General features: G+C 39.3%; 1 protein-coding gene across 1 annotated transcript; it reads left to right on the top strand.

The window, feature by feature from the left end:
- Positions 1-8,648: 8,648 nt before the first annotated feature.
- dvl2 (dishevelled segment polarity protein 2) lies at positions 8,649-23,422 on the top strand. Its single transcript, XM_046852317.1, has 15 exons — positions 8,649-8,852; positions 14,199-14,268; positions 17,175-17,320; positions 17,780-17,886; positions 18,008-18,137; positions 18,303-18,393; positions 18,498-18,567; positions 18,831-18,970; positions 19,688-19,764; positions 19,864-19,931; positions 20,107-20,229; positions 20,415-20,546; positions 20,734-20,910; positions 21,085-21,303; positions 21,618-23,422. The coding sequence occupies exons 1-15, from the start codon at positions 8,692-8,694 to the stop codon at positions 22,145-22,147; spliced, it is 2,241 nt and encodes a 746-aa protein (XP_046708273.1). The 5' UTR covers positions 8,649-8,691; the 3' UTR covers positions 22,148-23,422.

Raw genomic sequence — 23,422 nt, 5'->3', positions numbered from 1 at the left:
ATTAGTGCTTAACCTCAAAACCCAGTTTAACTTGTCAAGGGCTTGAAAATGCACCATTTCATTTATGTGTTTTTGCCCTACCAGGACTAATTATTTCCAAAAGTATGTGATAGAAAAAATTTAGTTTTAAGTGTAGTGAATTAAGAAATTTTTCAGATTAGGATTTTTTCATCTAGTAAATAGATATCTTAATTATAGATTGTCTGGTTTATTATTATTAAGTAATTTTTGATTATTACAATTTCAGTTGAAAATGCCTCAAAATTTATTAAAGTCATTAAAGAACTTTGTTAATCCCACTGCAATTATGTCTGTGTGGGAGTTGGATCTAGATGTTAGGACAGTGATTTGCAATGAAGGAGCAAAACATGCTGGAATGGCACCTGATTATAAATAGGACATGCTGCATTTGCCGAGTATCTGATTTGTCTCTTGGTGCTTAATGAGAGTATGGTGTTGGCTTTATGTTCCTAAAACTGAATTGATTCGGTAAAACCGAAGCGATTTGATCTGGTAACACTATCAAAAGTCAATCGTAAGTTAACATGATTTATATCTGAATCATTGACATACATTGTGCAGGATGAAAGGATGTGTGGTAAATTGGGTTGGCAGGTGGGGTGGAAAGGTGATTGCTGCTACTATGATTCATCCTTTTGACCACATCTACAGTATACTCACGACTGATTTCAACAGAATAGAAACAAATTGAAATGATATAACAGTAAAAGAACTCAAACACAACTAGACAGATAGTGATTTGTTTATGTACTGTTAGATATTACAATTTCTGTTAATTATGCCAAATATATTTGAGTAGGACACAGGGTTTTTTTCCCCTTGTTGATTTAGACAGATGAATCCATTAGCTACAATCTACAGAGGGTCCAGTTATAAGTTTAGCTCATAAACTCACAAAACCCCCAATAAAGCACATTTGACCTGAAATAACCTTTTTGTTTTGTGTATTTTTTACATTGAATTAAACGTTCTCTTATCCATGCTATAAAATAAAAAAATTAAATTTAATAAAGGTTTTACAGATGTTAACAAAAGTTTTACAGATGTTGACTGGCTAGAATAATACGCTAAAATATGGTCAAAAGCAAATGTTATATTAATGAAAGAATAAAGTGATTTATCTGAATGTCATATAGGCGTAACTTTTATTTCACATATAAGTTTTCCTGGTGTTATTATATTATTTATTATTTTCTTCATCTTAGCAATGTTGTGTTTGTGTTTCTTTATTTCTGTATTTTTACTGGTAATAACGAACACATACAGTATGAACTCGCTCCACTGATTCCCAACTGTTCCACTGTTCTCTATAATCTGCCTCAGAATTTCACCCTGTTCACTTTTTCCTGCCTTAAATAAGACTTACCAAAGTAAATATAACTTTTTTTAAGTAATTGGGCACAAATATACAAATTCAGAGTATGTCATTAAAGTGCAAACTTGCTAATAAAAACAAATGAGACTTTAATATGTAGGCCCTGCTGTAATGAATTTGCCCAAGGAAAAATCACTTATTCACCCTATAGGAAACATGGACTCTAGCGAGATGAATACTTGTGCATTTAATTATATATTTTGGGGAAAGTTTTGAGTTAAAAAAAATATTGTAGTCTATTATAAAGTCCTATTTGTCAGTGGTCCAGTCCAATGAACTGTATTTACTGTACCAGACACACAAAAATCACACAATATTGCCATTGTTCTAGTTTAAATCAAGTATGAAATTTCAAGACAACAAGATTCTGCTTCACGTGATTAATGAGGTTAACACAAAAAGTAATCACATATTAGGATATGCTCTTTTCCTAAAGGTATGTGGACACAATTAATTACATTTATGGCATTTGGCAGACACAACACAGTCTCATGTCATTTCATGATATAGTCACAAACTTTAATCTATTGATTCGTGTTCATGGACACGAATTACCCTTTTTTGACTGCCTCCATCTTGCTCCGTCTCCATAGCAACTGAAGCAAATAATCATGGGTAATGCTGACAGAAATGCCAAAAGTAATCTTTTTCCCCATTTTTTATAAAAAAGTAAGGCAGAAAATACACGGTTAGGGTAAGGGTTATACTGTAATAAATGTGTGTCTCTAATTAAAACAGTCTCCTTAATTAAGCGAGATTAATATATATTTACTGTATTTTGACTGGAAGGAACCACTGACGATGGTTTATAATAGTGAGTAGCTTAACGAATATAAAGCAATAAAAACAAGGATAAAATCTCCTACTTTAATGTTGAGTAATAGTGCTCGAAGATTAAAAATTCAGTAACAAACAAAATAAAAGAATAATACAGCGTCTGTGGTATCCAGTGGCAGAAAGAAAACTGTGGCAGAGGCACCGAAGATACTTCCTATTGAAATACATTACATAGAAAGTCGTCCTCAGTGATACATAAAAATTAGGAAATTCTTGTCTATGACTACAAATCAATATATTACATTTCGTGACTATATCTCAAAATACCGTGAGATTGGATACTCATCCATAGCAGCTTACAATTATCTAATGATGCTGGGATTTGAATTCACAACCTTTAAATCACAAGTCCAACATTGTAACCACTGAGCTACCACTTCACAATCCCATATATATATATATATATATATATATATATATATATATATATATATATATATATATATATATATATATATATATACAGGAGTGCAGAATTATTAGGCAAATGAGTATTTTGACCACATCATCCTCGTTATGCATGTTGTCTTACTCCAAGCTGTATAGGCTGGAAAGCCTACTACCAATTAAGCATATTAGGTGATGTGCATCTCTGTAATGAGAAGGGTGTGGTCTAATGACATCAACACCCTATATCAGGTGTGCATAATTATTAGGCAACTTCCTTTCCTTTGGCAAATGGGTCAAAAGAAGGACTTGACAGGCTCAGAAAAGTCAAAAATAGTGAGATATATTGCAGAGGGATGCAGCAGTCTTAAAATAGCCAAGCTTCTGAGCGTGATCATCGAACAATCAAGCGTTTCATTCAAAATAGTCGACAGGGTCGCAAGAAGCGTGTGGAAAACCAAGGCGCAAAATAACTGCCCGTGAACTGAGAAAAGTCAAGCGTGCAGCTGCCAAGATGCCACTTGCCACCAGTTTGGCCATATTTCAGAGCTGCAACATCACTGGGTGCCCAAAAGCACAAGGTGTGCAATACTCAGAGACATGGCCAAGGTAAGAAAGGCAGAAAGTCGACCACCACTGAACAAGACACACAAGCTGAAACGTCAAGACTGGGCCAAGAAATATCTCAAGACTGATTTTTCTAAGGTTTTATGGACTGATGAAATGAGTGAGTCTTGATGGGCCAGATGGATGGGCCCGTGGCTGGATTGGTAAAGGGCAGAGAGCTCCAGTCCGACTCAGGCGCCAGCAAGGTGGAGGTGGAGTACTGGTTTGGGCTGGTATCATCAAAGATGAGCTTGTGGGGCCTTTTCGGGTTGAGGATGGAGTCAAGCTGAACTCCCAGTCCTACTGCCAGTTTCTGGAAGACACCTTCTTCAAGCAGTGGTACAGGAAGAAGTCTGCATCCTTCAAGAAAAACATGATTTTCATGCAGGACAATGCTCCATCACACACGTCCAAGTACTCCACAGCGTGGCTGGCAAGAAAGGGTATAAAAGAAGAAAATCTAATGATATGGCCTCCTTGTTCACCTGATCTGAACCCCATTGAGAACCTGTGGTCCATCATCAAATGTGCGATTTACAAGGAGGAAAACAGTACACCTCTCTGAACAGTGTCTGGGAGGCTGTGGTTGCTGCTGCACGCAATGTTGATGGTGAACAGATCAAAACACTGACAGAATCCATGGATGGCAGGCTTTTGAGTGTCCTTGCAAAGAAAGGTGGCTATATTGGTCACTGATTTGTTTTTGTTTGGTTTTTGAATGTCAGAAATGTATATTTGTGAATGTTGAGATGTTATATTGGTTTCACTGGTAAAAATAAATAATTGAAATGGGTATGAATTTGTTTTTTGTTAAGTTGCCTAATAATTATGCACAGTAATAGTCACCTGCACACACAGATATCCCCCTAAAATAGCTAAAACTAAAAACTACTTCCAAAAATATTCAGCTTTGATATTAATGAGTTTTTTGTGTTCATTGAGAACATGGTTGTTGTTCAAATTAAATCCTCAAATAAAATTAATCCTCAAAAATACAACTTGCCTAATAATTCTGCACTCCCTGTATGTATGTATATATATATATATATATATATATATATATATATATATATATATATATATATATATATATATATATATATACTTTAATAACGCATAAATACACACACATATATGTGCTGTTATAACAGCAGCCAATTTGTTGGAAAGGCTTTCTGCTAGATTTTTAAGTGTGGCTCTGAGATTTATTTTTCTCATTCATTCATTTATTCATTTATTCATTCATTCAGCCGTAAAATGTTTAGTGTGTTCAGATACTGAAGTTCTGGAGGAGACCTAAGGTCAGCATTTTAGTTAATCCCAATGATGTTTAGTGGGGTTGAGGTCAGGGCTCTGTGCAGGAGTTTTGCCATTTCACCCTTAGACAACCATGGAGCTTGCTTTGTGCACAAGGGCACTGAGATGCTCAAACAGGTTTGATTCTCTTGGTTCCAGGTAAGAAAAATTGTAATTCAAATCCTGCAGCATTCGAAGACATTCTATTCAGTTTTGTCCTTTCAACATGTTTTGGGAAGGGTACACATGTCTGGGTGTGACAGAAAGGTGTCCACAAACTTTGTGTATTTATGTTGCATGATAAGGTTGATACGTAATATAAGTATTGAGGATTGAATTTAGAGCCTATATTTGCTGTCATATCAATTCAATTGGTTGTAAAGGTCATTTACGGAACATTAACACAAAGGTGGACATTTCAAATCAACAGATCGAGATTAAATCAAAACAGTTTCAACATGGTGGGTCTAGGAGCCTGTGGCAGGGACTAAGAACAATTATGGACTATAGAACACCATCTTCTAGAATGGTGAATGCGAAATTTTCTCTGGTAGATGAGCTAAGCCTCATTTCGAGGCTGCAGCTAACCACACTAGCGGCGCTAGCGACACAAACAGCGTGCACGCCGAGAGAGCCGGAGAGGTAAACCTGTTCACCATCTCGGAGCATGACTTGAGGAGGGCATTCAAGAGAGTAAATACCAGGAGGGCAGCAGGACCAGATGGCATCACAGGTCGGGTTCTGAAAGCCTGCGCTGACCAGCTAGCATCGGTGTTCACTGAGATATTCAACCTCTCAATGGAACAGTCTGTTGTCCCCTCATGTTTCAAACAGTCCACCATTATTGCTGTCCCGAAGAAACCCCAGCCCGCCTGCCTTAACGACTATCCCGTTTAGCCTTGACCTCAGTAGTGATAAAGTGCTTTGAGAGACTGGTCAGAGACTTTATCACTGCATCACTACCAGACACACTGGACCCATTACAGTTCACGTACCGTCAGAATCGTTCTACTGAGGACGCCATTGCTCATCTTCTCCACACCACGATGAGCCACCTGGACCACAGAAATGGGAATTATACAAAGATGCTGTTTGTGGACAACAGTTCAGCGTTTAACACCATAATTCCCTTCACCCTTACCTCTAAGTTAGAGTTCCTGGGACCTGCCACTGTGCCAATGGATCTCTAACGTCCTGACAGACAGACCATAAGCCGTACAGGTGGGAAAACACACCTCATCCACCCTCACCCTCAGCACTGGAGCTCCCCAGGGTTGTGTTCTGAGCCCCCTGCTGTACTCACTGTACACATACGACTGTGTGGCCACTTCCAACTCCACCACCATCATCAAGTTTGCTGTTGTGGTGGGCCTGATTTCCAACAACGACGAGACGGCCTACCTACAGGAGGTTAAAAACCTGGAGAGATGGTGCTAGGAGAACAACCTGCTCCTGAACGTCAGCAAGACTAAGGAGTTGATAGTAGACTTCAGCACGAAGCAGGAGCGGTCATACCAACCGCTAAACATCAACGTGACCCCAGTGGAGAGAGTGGACAGTTTCCGGTACCTAGGTGTTCACATCACACAGGACCTGTCTTAGTCCTGTCACACCAACACCCTGGTGAAGAAAGCCCGGCAGCGTCTGTACCATCTGAGATGCTTAAGGGACTTTAAACTACCCTCTCAGGTGCTAAAGACTTTCTACACCTGCACCAATGAGAGCGTTCTGACGGGTAGCATCACTTCCTGGTTTGGGAACAGCACCATGCAGGACAGGCGAGCCCTCCAGATGGTGGTGCATTCAGCTGAACGTACCATTCACACTGAGCTCCCTAACCTGCAGGACATCTACAGCATGCGGTGCAGGACCAGAGCCAGGAAGATTATCAAGGACCTCAGCTATCCCAACAATGGACTCTTTTCTTTGTTGCGTTCAGGGAAACGCTTCAGCTCCCTGAAAGCGAACACAAAGAGAATGAGAAGGAGCTTCTTCCACAGGCCATTCGGAGTTTAAACCAGGAAACACCCAGGATCTAAAAACTGGCCCACTTTCTCCATCATCACCCTTTTTTCGCACTACGACACTTTAAACTCTGGACTCGCACAGCACAGTGCACTTTATATTTTATACCACACCATACTGCACACAGACACTTTATACCACACCATACCACACACAGACACTTTATGGACAATCACATAAACCACCTTAAATTGTTTACTGTTTTACTGTTTACTCCCATAAGCATATTTTGTATATACATCTTTTTTTCTCATATATATCTTTATATATTCTTATATTTTATATAGTTTTATACTTTATTTATTTGCCTTCTTTTTCCTCGTTTTATTTTTCTCCCCATCCTATTCCCTCATGCCGGACCGTCGTAAAAAGCATTTCACTGCATGTCGTACCCTGTATGTATGTGTATGTGACAAATAAGATTTGATTTGATTTGATTTGAAATCCCAGGGCACAGGCCTATTCCGGCTTCACTGCATCAGTGTCGGCAAATTGTCGGTTGCATTGATTTAGGTCAGATCCGAGCAGTGAATATTTAGTCATCCGGTCCGAATCGAGCAAACAGAAGCGGGCTGGGAGAAAATCTTTGGCAGGTAAGAATCTAACCGGAACTGGCTCAAGTGCATAACTGGAATATCTTCTTCTTTTGACTTCTCCTATTAGGGGTTGCCACAGCGGATCATTCGTCTCTATACAACTCTGTCCTCTACTTCTGCCTCTTTCAAAAGAAATACCTGCATGTCTTCCCTCACCACATCCATAAACCTCCTCCTTGGCCTTCCTCTTTTCCTCTTTCTTGGCGGCTCCATCCTCAGCATCCTCCTCTGCACATGTCCAAACAATCTCAATCTCGCCTCCCTCACCTTGTCTCCAAAACGTCTACATGCACTGTCCCTCTAATTAACTTATTTATAATCCTGTCCATCCTCATCACTCCCAACAAAAACCTCAACATCTTCAGCTCTGCTACCTCCAGCTCCACCTCCTGCCTTTTACTTAATGCCACTGCCTCTAAACCATACAACATCTCAGGTCTCACTACAGTCCTATAAACTTTCCCTTTCACTCTTGCAGATACCCTTCTATTACCAATCACTCCTGCCACTCTTCTCCACTCACTCCACCCTGCCTGCACTCTTTTCTTCACTTCTCTAACACACTGTTGCACTGTTGACCCCAGGTACTAAAACCTGAAATCCTCCACCTTCTCTACCTCTTCTCCATTCCACTGCCCTCCCTCTCATTCACACACATGTAATCTGTCTTACTCCTACTGACTTTCGTTTCCCTTCTCTCCAGCACGTATCTCCACCTCTCCAGGCTCTTCTCAACCTGCTCCCTACTCTCACCACAAATCACAATATCATCCACAAACATCATAGTCCATGGAGACTCGAGTTTGACCTCACCCTGTCCATCACCACTGCAAACAGGAAAGGGCTTAGAGCCAATCCTTGATGCAGTCCAACCTCCACCTTAAACCAGTCTGTGATTCCTACTGCAATAACTGTGATTTAATGTATCGTTTGAAATTTTTCCTTTTTTTAAAATGCAGTTTTAATAAAGTGTAATATTCTCAGGAAGTGGATTATGCACGTGTTAGGATCAGTAAAACTGGGATCTGGGAATATTGGAAATGTACGGGAGCGCGCGTGCATTTGAAGCTGCGTTACGTCACGCGCCGCGTTGGCCTGCGCTGCGGAGGGGAAGCGGGGTAGCGCCAGTTCCCCCTCCACTGTTGCTGCTGCTGTTGGGGGGAGAAAAGTTAGAGTGGTGGGAAAGCTGACCGGGACCGCCCGAGTAAAAGTAGGCGTCTCTTCTTATTCTCTCTCTCTCTCTTTTTAACCAGACATCCGCAGAGTTAACCTGGAGCCCCGGGATGCGCGTTCGAGTTTAAACCAGGGACAGAGGATTTACGATTTTCAACTTTCTTCCTGTTTTTCCCTCCTTGTTAAGGCTTCGGCTGAAGGAGTGTTCCTCGGTAGGCTGCGACTCGGGTCGCCCCCTTCGATTCCTCCTCCTCCTCCCTCTCCCTCTCCACCTCTCCTCCTCCACCTCTTGTTAGCTAGCTCGGGTTTAGCCGGTTAGCTCCCTCTGCCATACTTCTGGGAACAAGAGGGGGGAGAAAAAAGTGGCTGGAGAAAATGGCAGAAACCAAAATAATTTATCACATCGACGAAGAGGAGACGCCGTACCTGGTGAAGATTCCCATCGCGGCGGAAAAAATCACTTTGCTGGATTTCAAGCAAGTGCTGAACAAACCAAACTACAAATTCTTCTTCAAGTCTATGGACCAGGACTTCGGGTGAGTAAGTGGGGGCTGTGTGTGTGTGTGTGTGTGTGTGTGTGTGTGTGTGAGAGTTACCGTGCGGAGGATGGACGCGAGTGTAGCGCTACAAAGTAACCAGGAGGAAAAAAAACTTCACGCTACTTTTCTCACTGTCCTTTTATTCCAAAAGTGTGGGAGAAACTGTAACTCCGATGGAAAACTATATAGTTTGGGGCTTCATTTCACATGAAACACTGACAGTTAAACTGCTCTGAGGAGAGACCGAGCTTTTATAGAGCATTGTTTCAAGGTAGAAGATTATCAGTGCAGGAAAAGTTCTCCAACTCCATTTTCACCCAAAAATATGCGCCTCTGAGTTGTGGGTCTAATCCGATTTACATACACAAACTTGTAGGCTTGGAGGACAAAACACAGTCTAATTACATGGAGGTAGTAGTTTGTAGTTTGTCCTATTTGTTTGGTTTAAATGTCAGACGGACCATAGTAACCTATACAACCTAAACGATACAGTGTGTGTGTGTGTGTGTGTGTGTGTGTGTGTGTGTGTGTGTGTGTGTGAGAAGGACAAACAGGATGCAGCCTGGAGAAAGAAAAACACTGAATCATGATCTGACTAGAACACATTAAGTTTGTAGACTACATCTGTAAGGAGGGGGAAAAAAAGCTTTTCTGGCAAGTCTGTCTCCTAATTTCAATTCCTCTCACGTGTGTCATATTGTGGATCCTCCTTGCCTCACTTTTGAGGGCGAAAGCCAAAAATCTGGGCTCGTTTCTCGACTACGTACGTCCTCATGAGGATCATGCAGTAGACCTGTCAAAACCCAATGTTTTACCAGTGAGTCGAGTCTGTAGTGAAGAAAAGTATTCTTTGAGTTAAAACTGAGTAAAGTTGAATCTGTTAATAATGCAATGTGATAAGGTGGCACGTAGATGAGGATGTGCTCCATTCTAAATCTGGTTCCTCTCTAGGTTTCTTCCTCGTATCACCTCGGAGAGTTTTTTCCTTGCCATTGTTGCCACTGGCTTTATTAGGGATAAAATTATAGGTACTAACGTATAAATTAAAGTTGTATAACCTACGTATCAGGGGCAATGCGCATTGTTAAAAAGCGCTATGCAAATTAGATTGATTTGAATTAATACGTTCGTCAGACACAGTGTATGGAGTATGATTGTTCATCTCAGAAGAGGTGCTTTGCAGATGAATCGGTGCTACTAGTTATATCCATGTCGTGCAGGAAAAACTATTAGTGAAGCCAAATAGTCAACATCATATTTACCAGCACCAGAGTGTGGGTTCTCTTGCCCAAAATCCCACCACTGAATCCAAAATCATACAATTATGAAGTGGACCATTGTGAAAAAATGGATTTAGGAATTTTAAAGTCACTACTGACTGTAATGAGGAGTTCCACTTTTACTGTCCATCCCGAGACCTTTGAATTTTCAGGGACATTTCATCGCCTCCTATTACTAAGAAATTCATGTGTAGAAGATGAACAATACACATTCTGAGGCAAAGCTACCTATACACTACATTAGACTACACGCATCCATTTCAGATTTAAGGTTCTACGTTAGTGCTCCTTAATGATACTAATGATGTGTTTTAATATCTTTCCCATATAGTGGAATTTGGTGTATAATCCACCATGTATAATCAACCTTTTTAATTCCTACAATTTCTCTGTTGGTATAATCAGTCTTTATTAAGAGATCACTGATGTGTCTGTACTAGTGAGGACATTTCCTCCAGGTACGTTAAGGCTTCTTGTGAGCATCTTTTGAAAATCAGGATACAAATTCGGGACATGTCTCAATTTTCATCGAAGACCGGAAGTGTACTATTTGATTCATGGATTAGTAGTGTGTGTGTGTATATATAATGAGCCTTGAGTAAGGAGATTGGTTAAATAAAGGTAAAGAAGTACTAATGAGCATTGAAATAACAAGCTTTGTTTTATATGACCTTCTGATGGGTTTCTGGTTGCTTTGTGCTGTTCAGTAGCATGGGCCTTGTGTGTATATGACGTGTGTTATTGTTGAAGTGCAGAAATGCATAGATGGACTGTAAGGTGATACGGTGGTGGAGGGGAACGTACGGAAGTAGGTTCACTCTGATGCTGCTGTTTTGATTTGCTGTGCGCGGAGCCAGCTGTCAGCCTGCCTGTGTGTGGTAGAGAAGGGTTGGAGCAGGGGGGGTGACGGGGGTGTAGTGTAGTTTGGAGAGAGGCCATTTGCTGGGTGTCTGGGCAGAATCAACACGAAGAGCGAGACAGAGAAGGGCAGAGCGAAGGAGAGCATGCGAGAGGGAAAGAGAGTGCCGAAAGGATGGGGGGATGGTTGCCGATGGTTGCCACTTTCATCTTGTCTCGTTCTTAATGTATTTTCCGCAGCACTGTAGCCTTGGATTTGAGCAGTATCATTCCTTTCTCTCTCGTTCTTTGATGCATATCTCTGTTCCCACATTCTCTTGTGCTTCAGTCTATTTTTGCACCACCGTATCTCGTAACCTAGATTTACACAGTACAGTGGAGTGCATTGAGCATGCTATGAGTGATCAGAACTTTTTTTGTTTCCCAGGTGATAAAATGAATATGATTTTGGATGGATTTTTCTTCCTTTATTTTGTAACATTTGTTTCCCCTCTCTGAGAATAACATTATCAGAGTTATATTATAGGAGTTTTTTTCCCCCTTCCTTCCCCTCAAGTGTTTCAGTATGTTCAAAGTTTTAGGACATGTTCCACACTCCCAGATTAGGCTCATTCTCTGAATTTATTTTTTCATTCTGGTCAAACAGAACATTATTGGTTGGAAGAATAGTAATGCGCTATGTGCAATAGACTCTTGTAAATTGAATTAGGCTGTAGTGCAGTAAAAGGAATGTAGCATCAGCCTACAGCCTTAATTTCATTTTTTACAAACTGAAAAACATTGAAGTGTGTAGTAACATTCCAGATTTAGATTTAAAAGCCAGTACACAACAACATGCTAAATACTGCACTCACACATTTGTTTATTTACAATTGTGTACATGATGAAAACATCCTTGCTTTTTTTGTGTGGGTGTAATTTTATTAGCAACAGGCTCAACAAAATGTCACTGTGGTAATGTCTGGATTCAATACACATGCTTTCACGCACTGATGCTCCTACTGAATAAAAATCCCTTAGTGTGGTTTTATTAAAAAAAAAAATGTATCAACATAATCTATAAATCATTGTTAGTGAATGAGAAACGTAATGTCCTGTTGGAAGTCTTTTGTGTAGCCACACAAAATAAACACATTGGCACAGTCTCCAGTCTCTGCTTGACAATGGACTATTTTATTATAAATGTGAGCATAGCACACATGACAACACACATGCATGTAAGTTAATTATTTAAGGGAATGTACCAAGGGTGTAACGGTACACAAAATTCACTGTTCAGTACGTACCTTGGTTTTTAAGTCACGGTTAGGTTACATTTTTCAAAAAAAAAATTATTTACATTTGTGAATGTTAACAGTTTATTTTTTTAATCAATTTTGATATAAAATGCCTGCTCGCTTTAAATAAGAAATATAAAACCTAAGATGTAATAAATCAAATAAATGCAATACACTTTTGTTATTGTGATTAAATTAATCATATTTATTTTGCTAGAAATCACACTGGGCTATATGGATATATACTCATTTTAATCAATGTTATAAAAAAAGTGTACTGCATTAATTTAATTTATTCCATTTGATTTTTATATAATAAATTTTTGCAAATGCAAGCCGGAGACTAAACAAAAATCACCGTCCTGTGCCAAAACGGTTCAGAACAAACAAGTGTACTGTTACACCCCTAGAATGTACATACATTTTTGTGTCACTAGTTTAGATCTTTTAGAAATCTTTTAGAAAATCTTTAGCATAAAGCACAGTTTTTTTAGACATTAATAATCTAATTTTGAACATTACCAGATTATTTAACACCATGCTGTGCTAGTCTTGTGTAGGTTTAAAGCTAGTATCATATGTATACTATACAATTATATTTAGATTTTCTGCATTTCTACATTTACATTCATTTATATATTTATCTTCAGTAGCCACTTTTTTGTCAGGGTGCAGTGCAGTGCAGGTACAAGGCAGGAACATACCCTTGATGTGGATATGGGGGGAAAAAATTGCATATTACATATATTATAGGATAAGTCTTAAAAAGAAAGGGCCATGCTCTCTCCGCCTGTCTATCACATTGATGCTGATTAATCACTCCTGTAAAAGACGAGCTCATGTATGTTGAAGAGAGCAGATGGTGCTTTCCTCCAAGAGTGATGGATTGCTTTGTAATGTTGCTTGAGTCACAACAGTTTTGACAAGAAATACTGGAAGGCGTCAAATGTTTAAGAAAGCACATGCACCAGTATCCTCTACAGGAGGTTGCTGTTATGGTATAAGGTGGGAAATGCATGATAAAAAGGAAAATCATGGACTTTGAGATGTCGAAAATAAGACTTAATATTAACATTCTTACATTTATTTTTAGCTTCATTGATTACTCCATATTGCATTGTTATAGCATTATGCATTTAGAAAACATTCTTATTATTGATAGATATAGGTTTTGACAGTTTTACACGTGTTGGACATTAGGACATTTTTCAGCAACATTATTATTATTATGTTATACAGACAGGTGACCACCTGGTTTGTTGCATGGGGGCATAGTACAGACATGATTTACATCCACCTTTTCCTTTAGAGCAATTGTGATCATTGAGAACAACTAAACAAAAAAAAAATCTAAAATTCATGTAACCCATGCCTTAGTGGGAAGAGACACTGCATAGTAATACAAAGCTCCTCTGACTAATCATACTAATCCTATGATGAGGCATTTCTTTCCTGATGGGAGTATTTTCTTCCAGGATTACTGTGAGTGCTGTTTAACAAGAAAGAAATGAAGTGTATGCGGAATTCGAGCTACTCGAAAAGAATCTTCGTAATGTTTCTATAAAGTTGTTTGTTAGAATGGCTTTATAAATAATTTACGTCACGAGCAAAGGTATGTGCAGAGTGGTACAAAAAAACGCCTTTGCGGAAATGTTTGTTTAATTATCCACCCCTATTGTGTTCCACAACCATCTCACCTATTTTATGATCTCTACTGTGTATCACTGTGATTTAAAAAAATGAAGCCATGTGGGTTTTAAAGTCGGAGTAATTGATATCGAGGCTGTTGCTGGCCCTAAAAAGACTCTATGCAGTAGTTCACCACATTTATTATAAGATATTCCTCTATTAGTTCCACAGTGGGGAAATTTCCAAATCACCATTATTATAAATCATATACTGATGAGCTATTGTTCTTCTCGTTCCAGAGTGGTCAAGGAAGAGATTTCTGATGACAACGCTAAGCTGCCCTGCTTTAATGGACGAGTGGTTTCCTGGGTATGTATCCGACTTTTCTTTCCTGCATTTCCTTGCTCTTTTAGTTTCCATTGTTTTTGTGCTTTTTCATTAATCACTTGCTACATTTGCTGAGACTTTACATTGTTGACGTGCATCATATGCTTACAAACCAAACTAAAGTCATAAGGTGCAGCAGCACTCTAGTGTTCACTGAGCATTTCATATTAGAAGAGTTGAGTTTGGAGACTTTACCTGTGATCTTTAAGTGAAACACTGCAGCATTCTGATGGAGCCCACATTTGTTTAGTGTCTTAAGTAAAACTTTAGAAAACTCTAAATGTCTATCTCGGGCCTTTTACACGGAGACTGAAATCCTGCCTGCACGAGAGGCTTCCAAAGAAAAGCGTGTTCTCGATCTAAAGGATCTGATGAAACTAAACCCAGTGAGACGGAAATGCTATACCAGCATCAGGATATTGCATGTTCATTGGAGAGAGGGTGCACAATAGCACAGACACCTTTAACCCTATTAAAAGATTTGGTGAGTGCTTGTGTTTTTTTTTTCTCCTTAAAGGTCCTCTGCCTCTTACCAACTATTTAAACTGATTTATTTAATGTGTTCAAGACAAATCATTTGAATAGGGTGGGGTGAGTGGTGATTTGGAAATAATGAAGTTTTTATTGTTTGAATCTCAAATGTAGTTAGCAAAGCTAAGCAGTGTTAAATGGAGCTAACAGCCTCAGGCAAAGCTAAGTCATTTCTTGTATGCTGACAGCAAGTGAAAGGCTGATTTATTTGTTTTTTTGGAAATTCAGAGACACTGGATATTTGTGACCTGCTGCTTTGTCTCTGTTGTTTCTCACTTTTCAAAAAGCGTGTACGCTTGGGCTTTGCAGAGTCAAATCAAATGCACCCGAAGTACCACACACACTGTATCTGAACTCGCAATCACAAAACAGTCTTTTCATTTTATTCATTGCATATAGGTCATATGCATAATGCCAAGAGAACATAAATCTGTGTGACCAAGTTAAAGAGAATTGTTTTAATTTTCTGTTTGTTTGTTTTCGTTCACATTACTTTAGATTCTTAGGCAAAACAGAGTGCTCATTTCTATTCAAGACCTAAATACCGATGTTTGATTTCTGGATAAGGTTGGCCCAGGGTAGCATGGAGAAAAAAACATTTCCAACAGCTTCGTAATCAGATTTACTTTTACTGCTGCATTTTCAGCCTGAGATCTATTCATCTGTTGCTTATGTGTGATTACTACATACAGTAAGGACTAAACTTTGGGGGGAAGAATACAAACAAAATCGCCTTTCTCAAAACAGTTTATGGGCTGTTGTTGAATCTGTCATAACAGGTTTACATGGCAGACATGACTATGATTTCTAAAGTAGACCCACCCCACATTAAAGGTTCTGTGGCTTGAAGAACAGTGCTCACAAAGTTAAACTAAATACATGTAAATATGTTCCTTGTTTGCTATTTTTCTTTTAATCACACCCCCGTATTTACATGCCAATGGCTGCTGACTGAACTGATTGAACCGAACTAACCACCGGTGAGAGAAAGTCACATACAGAAAGGCAACTTTATTTGTGTTCCATTAAGAACTATTGAGGTGTGTAAAGTTTTGTTCATTATAACTGTTAAATTACTCAACAGACTGTTAATTCTCAGGAGCTGATCAAAAGTTTAAAAAGCCTGTTGCGTCAAACGTAATAGCTATTCTACAACACATCCTATGTTGTTTTACCTCGTCTTTGTTTTCACTTTGCATGTGTTTAAATGTGAGGTGACTGAGTGCTGTACTTAAGGAATTAAGGGCTCACTGGAGCATTCTAACTGGCTTCGCTTTAACAATTGCTTGTTTAAAACCAGACATATGGAAAGTGGCTTTATACACACATACACACACGCACGCACACACACACACATCTTGTGTAACAGGGTTATGAAAAGTTATTTGTATGGTGAACAAGTATGACTGGAAACATTATTCCATTTTATCTCAATTTTACTTGTTTGTCTCTGAACTTTGGTTGATGCATTTAAAGGCGGCTACTTGGCAATCAATGCTATCTGGTTGAAGACCAATTAGCATTGGGGCTCTTGAGGATCTCCACGGAGAATCCATCGATGATCAGTGGAGAATGGCCGCTCTGTGCTTTCCTGAAGTCAACAACTATCTCGTTTTGTTTTTTGTCAACGTTCAACTAACCCTAACGCAAACCCTGGTGTCAGAACAAAATAAATAAAAAATGCTCCATGCTCTCACATGCAGCGGCTATTAAATATGTATATTTAATCTGTTAAAGCAAAATCCATAACTCATAAATCCTTATATATTTTCAATGCTGTCTCTTCTAACTTATGTCAGCCTCCCACCTCTACCTGTATATTAAAATGATACATTTATGAGAGCTGATGATCATTCATCTCCCTAGTCTGGCCTTGATGACTGTTTCTGTTGAATAAACCAGCACAAATAAGTTTTGCCACATACTTGTGGAAATGAAATAAGCTTCTCTGCTACTAAAACTGATATTGCAATTCTTGGCTTAAGGCCAACTCCTGGTATTTTTGAAACCATATGAAATAAAAATCATACCATAAAGTAGTTTATGTTCAGAAATTGTATAAATTAATATAATAATATTAATGTAATAATAAACATGTTATATAATGCAACATAGGCTTGCTGATGTTATTTATGTATACAGTGGAACCTCGATACTCGCGACCTTGACACCCATGACCTCAATAGCTTGCGATTTTTCATTTGGATTTTTTTGGAAGTGTAACTCGCAAAAAATCAGAGTGTTCGCGAGAAGTCGTGAGTGACTCGAAAGTTCGGAGTAACATTTCAAAACGGAGTTTATACTAAAAAATTACATTAAAATGTTTGAAAAACTAAACTGTATTTTTGTTTGTCTAGCTTGTGTCCTCAGATGTTCCTGCAGCAGAACCTGCACCACCTCCAGTGGAGGTCCTTGCTCAACCATCACCTCCTCCTCCCCCTCTTCCACCTCCTCCAGTTGAGAGGACTGGGGGAATTGGTGACTCAAGACCTCCCTCGTTTCAGTATGCATTTTCTGACCCTTTCTTAGACCAATTTTACTTTAATAGTGTTGACACACAGATTTGTACCGGATACTGTTTGTATCATTATGGAAAGGTTTTCGGGTGAGGCAGACTTGAGCTACATTCACCTCATACTTCCTATACAAAAATAAATAAGCAAATGCCAAATACAAAACATGGTCTTGGCTGATCTACATTTGGTAAATTATAAAATATGGCTAATTATTATTATTACTATTTACCAGGGTATTTATTTTATTTACCTTGGTTTCCCAGTTAATTTCATGATCTTTAGCTACAGCATACACTTCAGACAATAGCAACAGTGTTACCATGTTTTGCTAATAATTTGCAGCCTTAGGACCATCTTTGATCATTGTACAGTTTATACATGTTATTTAAAGTTGCAAACTCCATGGCACGAAATGAATGCATGTGTGTGTTTACTTGGTGTTGCAGTCCGAACGCTGCAGGCAGTGTGGAGACGCTGGATGAACAGACAGAGACAGAGTCTGTCGTGTCCTTCAGGAGAGAGAGGCCTCGCCACAGAGAGAGCATGGAGCACGGTGCGATATGACCCATGTCTTGACAGATAAGCTGTTGATCTGAATATGAGTAAGAAACATTTATCTAAGTTTTAGATATCTTAATCTCACTCTCTTGCCTCTATTTTCATTTTAACTTTAGGGTCACGTATGAACGGCCAGTCACGTTTGGAAAGGCACTTGGCAGGTTATGAAAGTGCCACCACAGTGATGAGCAGTGAACTGGAGACAACCAGCTTCTGTGATTCTGATGATGATGACACCATGAGCAGGTAAAACGCAGAGAGAAAAAAAAAAGAAAGGAAATTCTGGTTATTGCGTTGATATTTTTTGACACATAGGATACTATTGAATAATGCATCTGTGACAGTTTAAAGTGTGGTGTTTTTGATTTCTGCTTTCTCTGTGCCTGATGCTGAAATTAATGTTGTGTGCAGGTTTAGTAGTTCAACAGAACAGAGCACTGCCTCTAGGCTGCTAAAGCGACACCGCAGACGCAGGAAACAGCGTCCTCCAAGGCTGGAGAGGGTACAGCACACTTCTCATCAAATACATGGAGCTTAGTTTTTACATCAGACACATGGATTTGCTTTTCTGTTTTCTTAAATTTTTTCTTTTTAACTTTCTTCTAGGCATCATCTTTCAGTAGTGTGACAGACTCAACTATGTCACTGAACATCATCACAGTCACTCTAAACATGGGTTGGTATATTTCAGATTCATGACATTTACTTTTGGTGCAAATGTGTTTTTAATTGTGTTGTTATAGGTTTACTTATCCCTCAGCACTGTTTAAATCTCAAAAAGTGTTGATTAAATTCCTTTAAAAGTACCCCATTTCTATACCTGTAGCCCCAGCTTTCACTCCAGCTCCACCACTCTGTTGCATTTTATTTTAAAATATAAAAAATCTGAATGGTAATGTTTCCTAATTAGCTCGACTGTTTACTGTTTGTGTTTCACAGAGAAGTATAATTTCCTGGGCATCAGTATTGTGGGCCAGAGCAACGAGAGAGGCGATGGCGGCATCTACATTGGCTCTATAATGAAAGGAGGAGCAGTGGCTGCCGATGGGCGAATCGAGCCGGGTGACATGCTGCTTCAGGTGAGGGAGATGACCTCAAAATCACCAGCTAATTTCTCATTAGTTTGTTGTTTTAAAAGATTGTGTGAATTTCAGCTTTACACACAAGACAGACAAAGAGACATGTGTCATATGGGTTGATATGATGTCACCATATGGCCAACTCACAGAGTACTTTATTAGGAACTCCTGTACACCAAACATGGGGGCTTATGGGGGTGGTGTAATTGGGTCGTTGTTTTCTCAGCACTTAAGACTGTTAATACCAATCAATCACTGTTTGAATGCCATAGTCTGCAATACTCATGCATCATAATGCTCTGTGTCACAATGCAAAAGTCATCTCAAGTTGGTTTCATGAACATGATTGTTGAGTGTTCCTCAGTGGCTCCGATCGAACTCATTTGGGATGTGGAAGAGCAGGAGATTCACAGCATAAAAAAGTCACATGGAAATCTGTTGGAATTGAAATGTTGCATTCGTGTCAGATATGATTTTGAATCTGAAAAAAAAATTTGTGCAATCCATGCCATGAAGAATTAAATCTGTTTAATGGGAAAGTGCTCGATGAGAGTATAATAAAAACAAGAATTACAACCCTGTATAATTTTGTTATTGATGAACAGTGGGTCTGAAACTAATTCAGCATTTTGTTGCAGTAAATGTATTGTAGCTACTCAGCTTTATATAGAAAGTGGTATAATGTTGTTATAAATTATATTGACTTTTTCTTCACAGGTGAATGATATTAATTTTGAGAACATGAGCAATGACGATGCGGTCAGGGTACTACGGGAGATTGTGCACAAACCAGGGTGAGGCATCTCATTTTTGTCAGTGTGTAAAGACAAATGAATATGGTTACATGGATAATGTAGTGTAACATGGCTTATATGTTTCGAATTCTGTTTCAGACCAATCACTCTTACAGTAGCTAAATGCTGGGACCCCTCACCTCAAGGCTACTTCACACTTCCACGTAGTGAGTCATTTCAAATTCAATTTAAAATTGCATTGTATTATACTAAGTGATTTCTATGAGGGTCAGATTACCTGATATTGCATGTTGATTGCATTTGTTACTTAGCCCATCAGCTTGGCAGGAAGTATATAAGGAAAAGAAATTGAGAGGTTTTTTGTTTCCCGCTTTTTGTCAGATGAGCCTATCAGACCTATAGACCCTGCGGCCTGGGTCACGCATTCGGTAGCCATGACGGGAGTGTACCCACCTTACCCAGGCAGTACAATCACCTCCAGCTCATCTGTCACTGAAACTGAACGTATGTATATGTTGCATATAAACTCTTTATTGGTTATCATCTTATTGGCTTCTTCATATTCTATGAATATTTTGTGCTATAACACATTTTATGCCGTTATTCTATGTATGTGTTACCAACTTTTTATAAAAGTTAATGCCTTTCACATATGTATGTCTCATGCCCCTCTTGTAATTTGTCTGTAGGTTTTGATGAGTTTAACCTGTCTCTTCACTCTGATATGGCATCTGTGGCAAAAGCTATGGCCTCTCCTGAATCAGGTCTAGAAGTGAGAGACAGGATGTGGCTAAAGATCACTATCCCTAATGCATTCCTGGGTAAGGAAAACATTTAAAGGAAACTTTATCGTGGGAATTTCCTTTATTTAAAAGAATACAATATTGTTTATATATGAATACGATTTTTTTTTTATTTATATAGAATTAGATTATTGCTAATTCAGATTGGAAAAATAAAAGGTCTATCTAGCAGGCATAACTGACAAAAATGATATGGAATGTGCAGGCTCGGACGTGGTGGAGTGGCTCTACCATCACATAGAAGGCTTTCAGGATCGCCGAGAGGCCCGTAAATATGCCAGTAATCTCCTGAAGGCTGGTTTTATTAGACATACTGTCAATAAGATCACTTTCTCAGAGCAGTGCTACTATATCTTTGGAGACTTCAGCGACTGTGAGAACTGTAAGTGCTACAATTTGGTTTCCAAAATCTGTGCAGTAAGCTTGCAGTAAGTTTGATAAGAAAAATAAATCAGGGAGAAAAACCCTAATCAATTTTGTTGACACTATAAATATACCAGCAGTGGTACAGTTTATCTTTTATGTTTTTGACTCCTGTTTTCTTCTTAATTCTCAGACATGGCAAATCTGTCCCTTAATGATAATGATGGTTCCAGTGGAGCTTCAGACCAAGACACACTTGCCCCTCTCCCATTACCAGGGGCGACACCATGGCCCCTGCTTCACTCTTTCCCATACCAGTACCCTCACCCATACTCGAGTCAGCCACCTCCATACCATGAGCTCTCTAGCTACAGTTATGCCCCTGGCAGCACGGGTAGCCAGCACAGTGAGGGTAAAAAAACACTCTCTTCTGTATTTTCTATTCTCTGTGAATGTATGCATGAGGGTAGATGTTTTTAAAGTTTGCCGGTAATTTCAATTTAAATATTCTCCACTGGCAGAATGAGTGTCTTTTTTTCAGATGCTATCTCAGTCAATCATGACCCAATGCTCTCTTTTCCAGTAGAATCAGTATCCTATTAAAACCTGCATATTGATTGACAACGCTTAACATTATTTTACTTTTTGAACCCCTTTGCTGCCCGACTGACATGACTGATTGGATGTATGCATTTTAATAACTTCTAGGTTCTTCTGTGTCTACAGGGAGTCGGAGCAGTGGCTCCACTCGAAGTGAAGGTGAGAGAAGGAGGGGCAGTAAGAGTGGCAGCACCGTGGCTGGCAGCACACGTGACGACAAATCTCCCAATGGGGGTGGAGCTGACTCACGTTCAGGCAGTGGCAGTGAATCTGAATACTCGGTGCGTAGCAGTCTAAGGAGGGACCATGGCTCAGCCACGCCAAGTGAGCACAGTCATGCCAGTCAGCGTTCACATCATCGGGCACCTCCGCCTCACCTCTCTCCATACCCACCTGGCATTCCGATTCCATACAATCCCATGATGGTAATGATGGTACCACAGCACCCACATCCACACCCAGCGCTGGGAGCTCATCCACAGACAGCTGGAACACCGATACACCCAGGTCTGCCTCCACCCAACAATCCTGGAGGACCTCCTGGAGCTCCACCTACACGTGACCTGGCCTCTGTTCCACCTGAGCTCACAGCCTCCAGGCAGTCTTTCCACCTGGCCATGGGAAACCCTAGCGAGTTTTTTGTGGATGTCATGTAGCAAAAGTTATCACAGGATAAGTGTCTCTGTGTGTGGCATGGATGAGTGAACCAGTGAGTGATTGAGTGAATGAATGAAACCTCTATGTGACTTAATCATATGATAACTGTGAGCCTCATTCAGAAAGCGACTGAGATGTAACACTTGGTATTGCTGCAGGATAGCTCTTTATATTTGGCATCTATCCTCGCCGGCAGGAACAGGGTTTCTGTATAAAGCTGGACGTCTTGCACAACTCAGATTTAGCACATTGAGTAATTTTAAAGTTAGTTCAGTCTCACCAACAGAATACAACAGGGTCTGGCCTCCCTAACTGTGCTGTTTTTTTTTTTTTCCTCTCCAAACATTTCCTGACACTTTTTTCTTGCAAATTGTATGAAATTATGCAGGAAGCACTATACTCCGATTAACATAGGAAAATCTCTGAGGCCTCTTTATATCCTATGAAAATATTTGCCTTGGCAAAACTCATCCTGCCCAAACGCTAGTTCTTTTGATCTCTAAAAATGTTGCAGTTTTGTATTTTCGTTATGAAAATTCAAGTTTTCCATTAGATACTTTTTTTTTTTTTACAGAAAAACTAAGTGAACAGACACTTTAACTAGTTTTTTTTTTTTTTTTACAGAAAAAAATAGCAACTTTTTAAAGGATTTTGGATGTTTTTGACAAGGCAGCTAGAAAGTGGTGTTACTAAGTTGTATTTTCTCAAATCGTTGCAATCTTGAGCTTTCACAGCTGAAATGTTAAAACATAAGGGGAAGCTTTCTAATATTATGGCAACTAGTACTGAACATGTGTTCTTTACAGTACATCTTTACTGTGTGTAAAATGCATTGCTAAATGACTAAACTAATGTGAGACAGGGTTTGACTAGGATTTTAAACCGTTTTTATGGTAATTTACTCTGGTACTGTGGACTAAAGTTGACTGAAGAATAATCATGGTCAGAAATGTTTACCATCAAACACAGCTGCATATGTGGGCAGAGTAGAGTTGCGGTACAGACAGTGGTACTACGATAGGGAGCAGAAAATGCCAAAAATGGTACTTATGCTGGGTAGATCAGCCAGTTTTATAATCCACATATTTCACATTTCTACTCATTTTTTGTTAGTAGATTGACAAGCATAATCGTTTTTGTATGAATGAATATATGGATATAATCAAAGCATACAGGTGCTAAATGAAGATTGAACAGAACAGTGCCACTTTTGGTGCCATGTTGTTTGTTGTCACTTTTGTGTTTCTTACTCAAAATAAATTTGTAATAGAAGA

This window comes from Silurus meridionalis, chromosome 6, assembly GCF_014805685.1.
Source record: "Silurus meridionalis isolate SWU-2019-XX chromosome 6, ASM1480568v1, whole genome shotgun sequence".
NCBI lineage: Eukaryota > Metazoa > Chordata > Actinopteri > Siluriformes > Siluridae > Silurus > Silurus meridionalis.
This window is presented reverse-complemented; position numbering and strand designations above follow the sequence as displayed.

Excerpts from the sequence above, each read along its gene's own strand:
- dvl2 (XM_046852317.1), top strand. The coding sequence starts at position 8,692 with ATGGCAGAAACCAAAATAATTTATCACATCGACGAAGAGGAGACGCCG. Across the intron at positions 18,568-18,830 it reads CACAGTCACTCTAAACATGG|AGAAGTATAATTTCCTGGGC; the intron begins GTTGGTATATTT and ends TGTGTTTCACAG. Across the intron at positions 21,304-21,617 it reads GGGTAGCCAGCACAGTGAGG|GGAGTCGGAGCAGTGGCTCC; the intron begins GTAAAAAAACAC and ends CTGTGTCTACAG.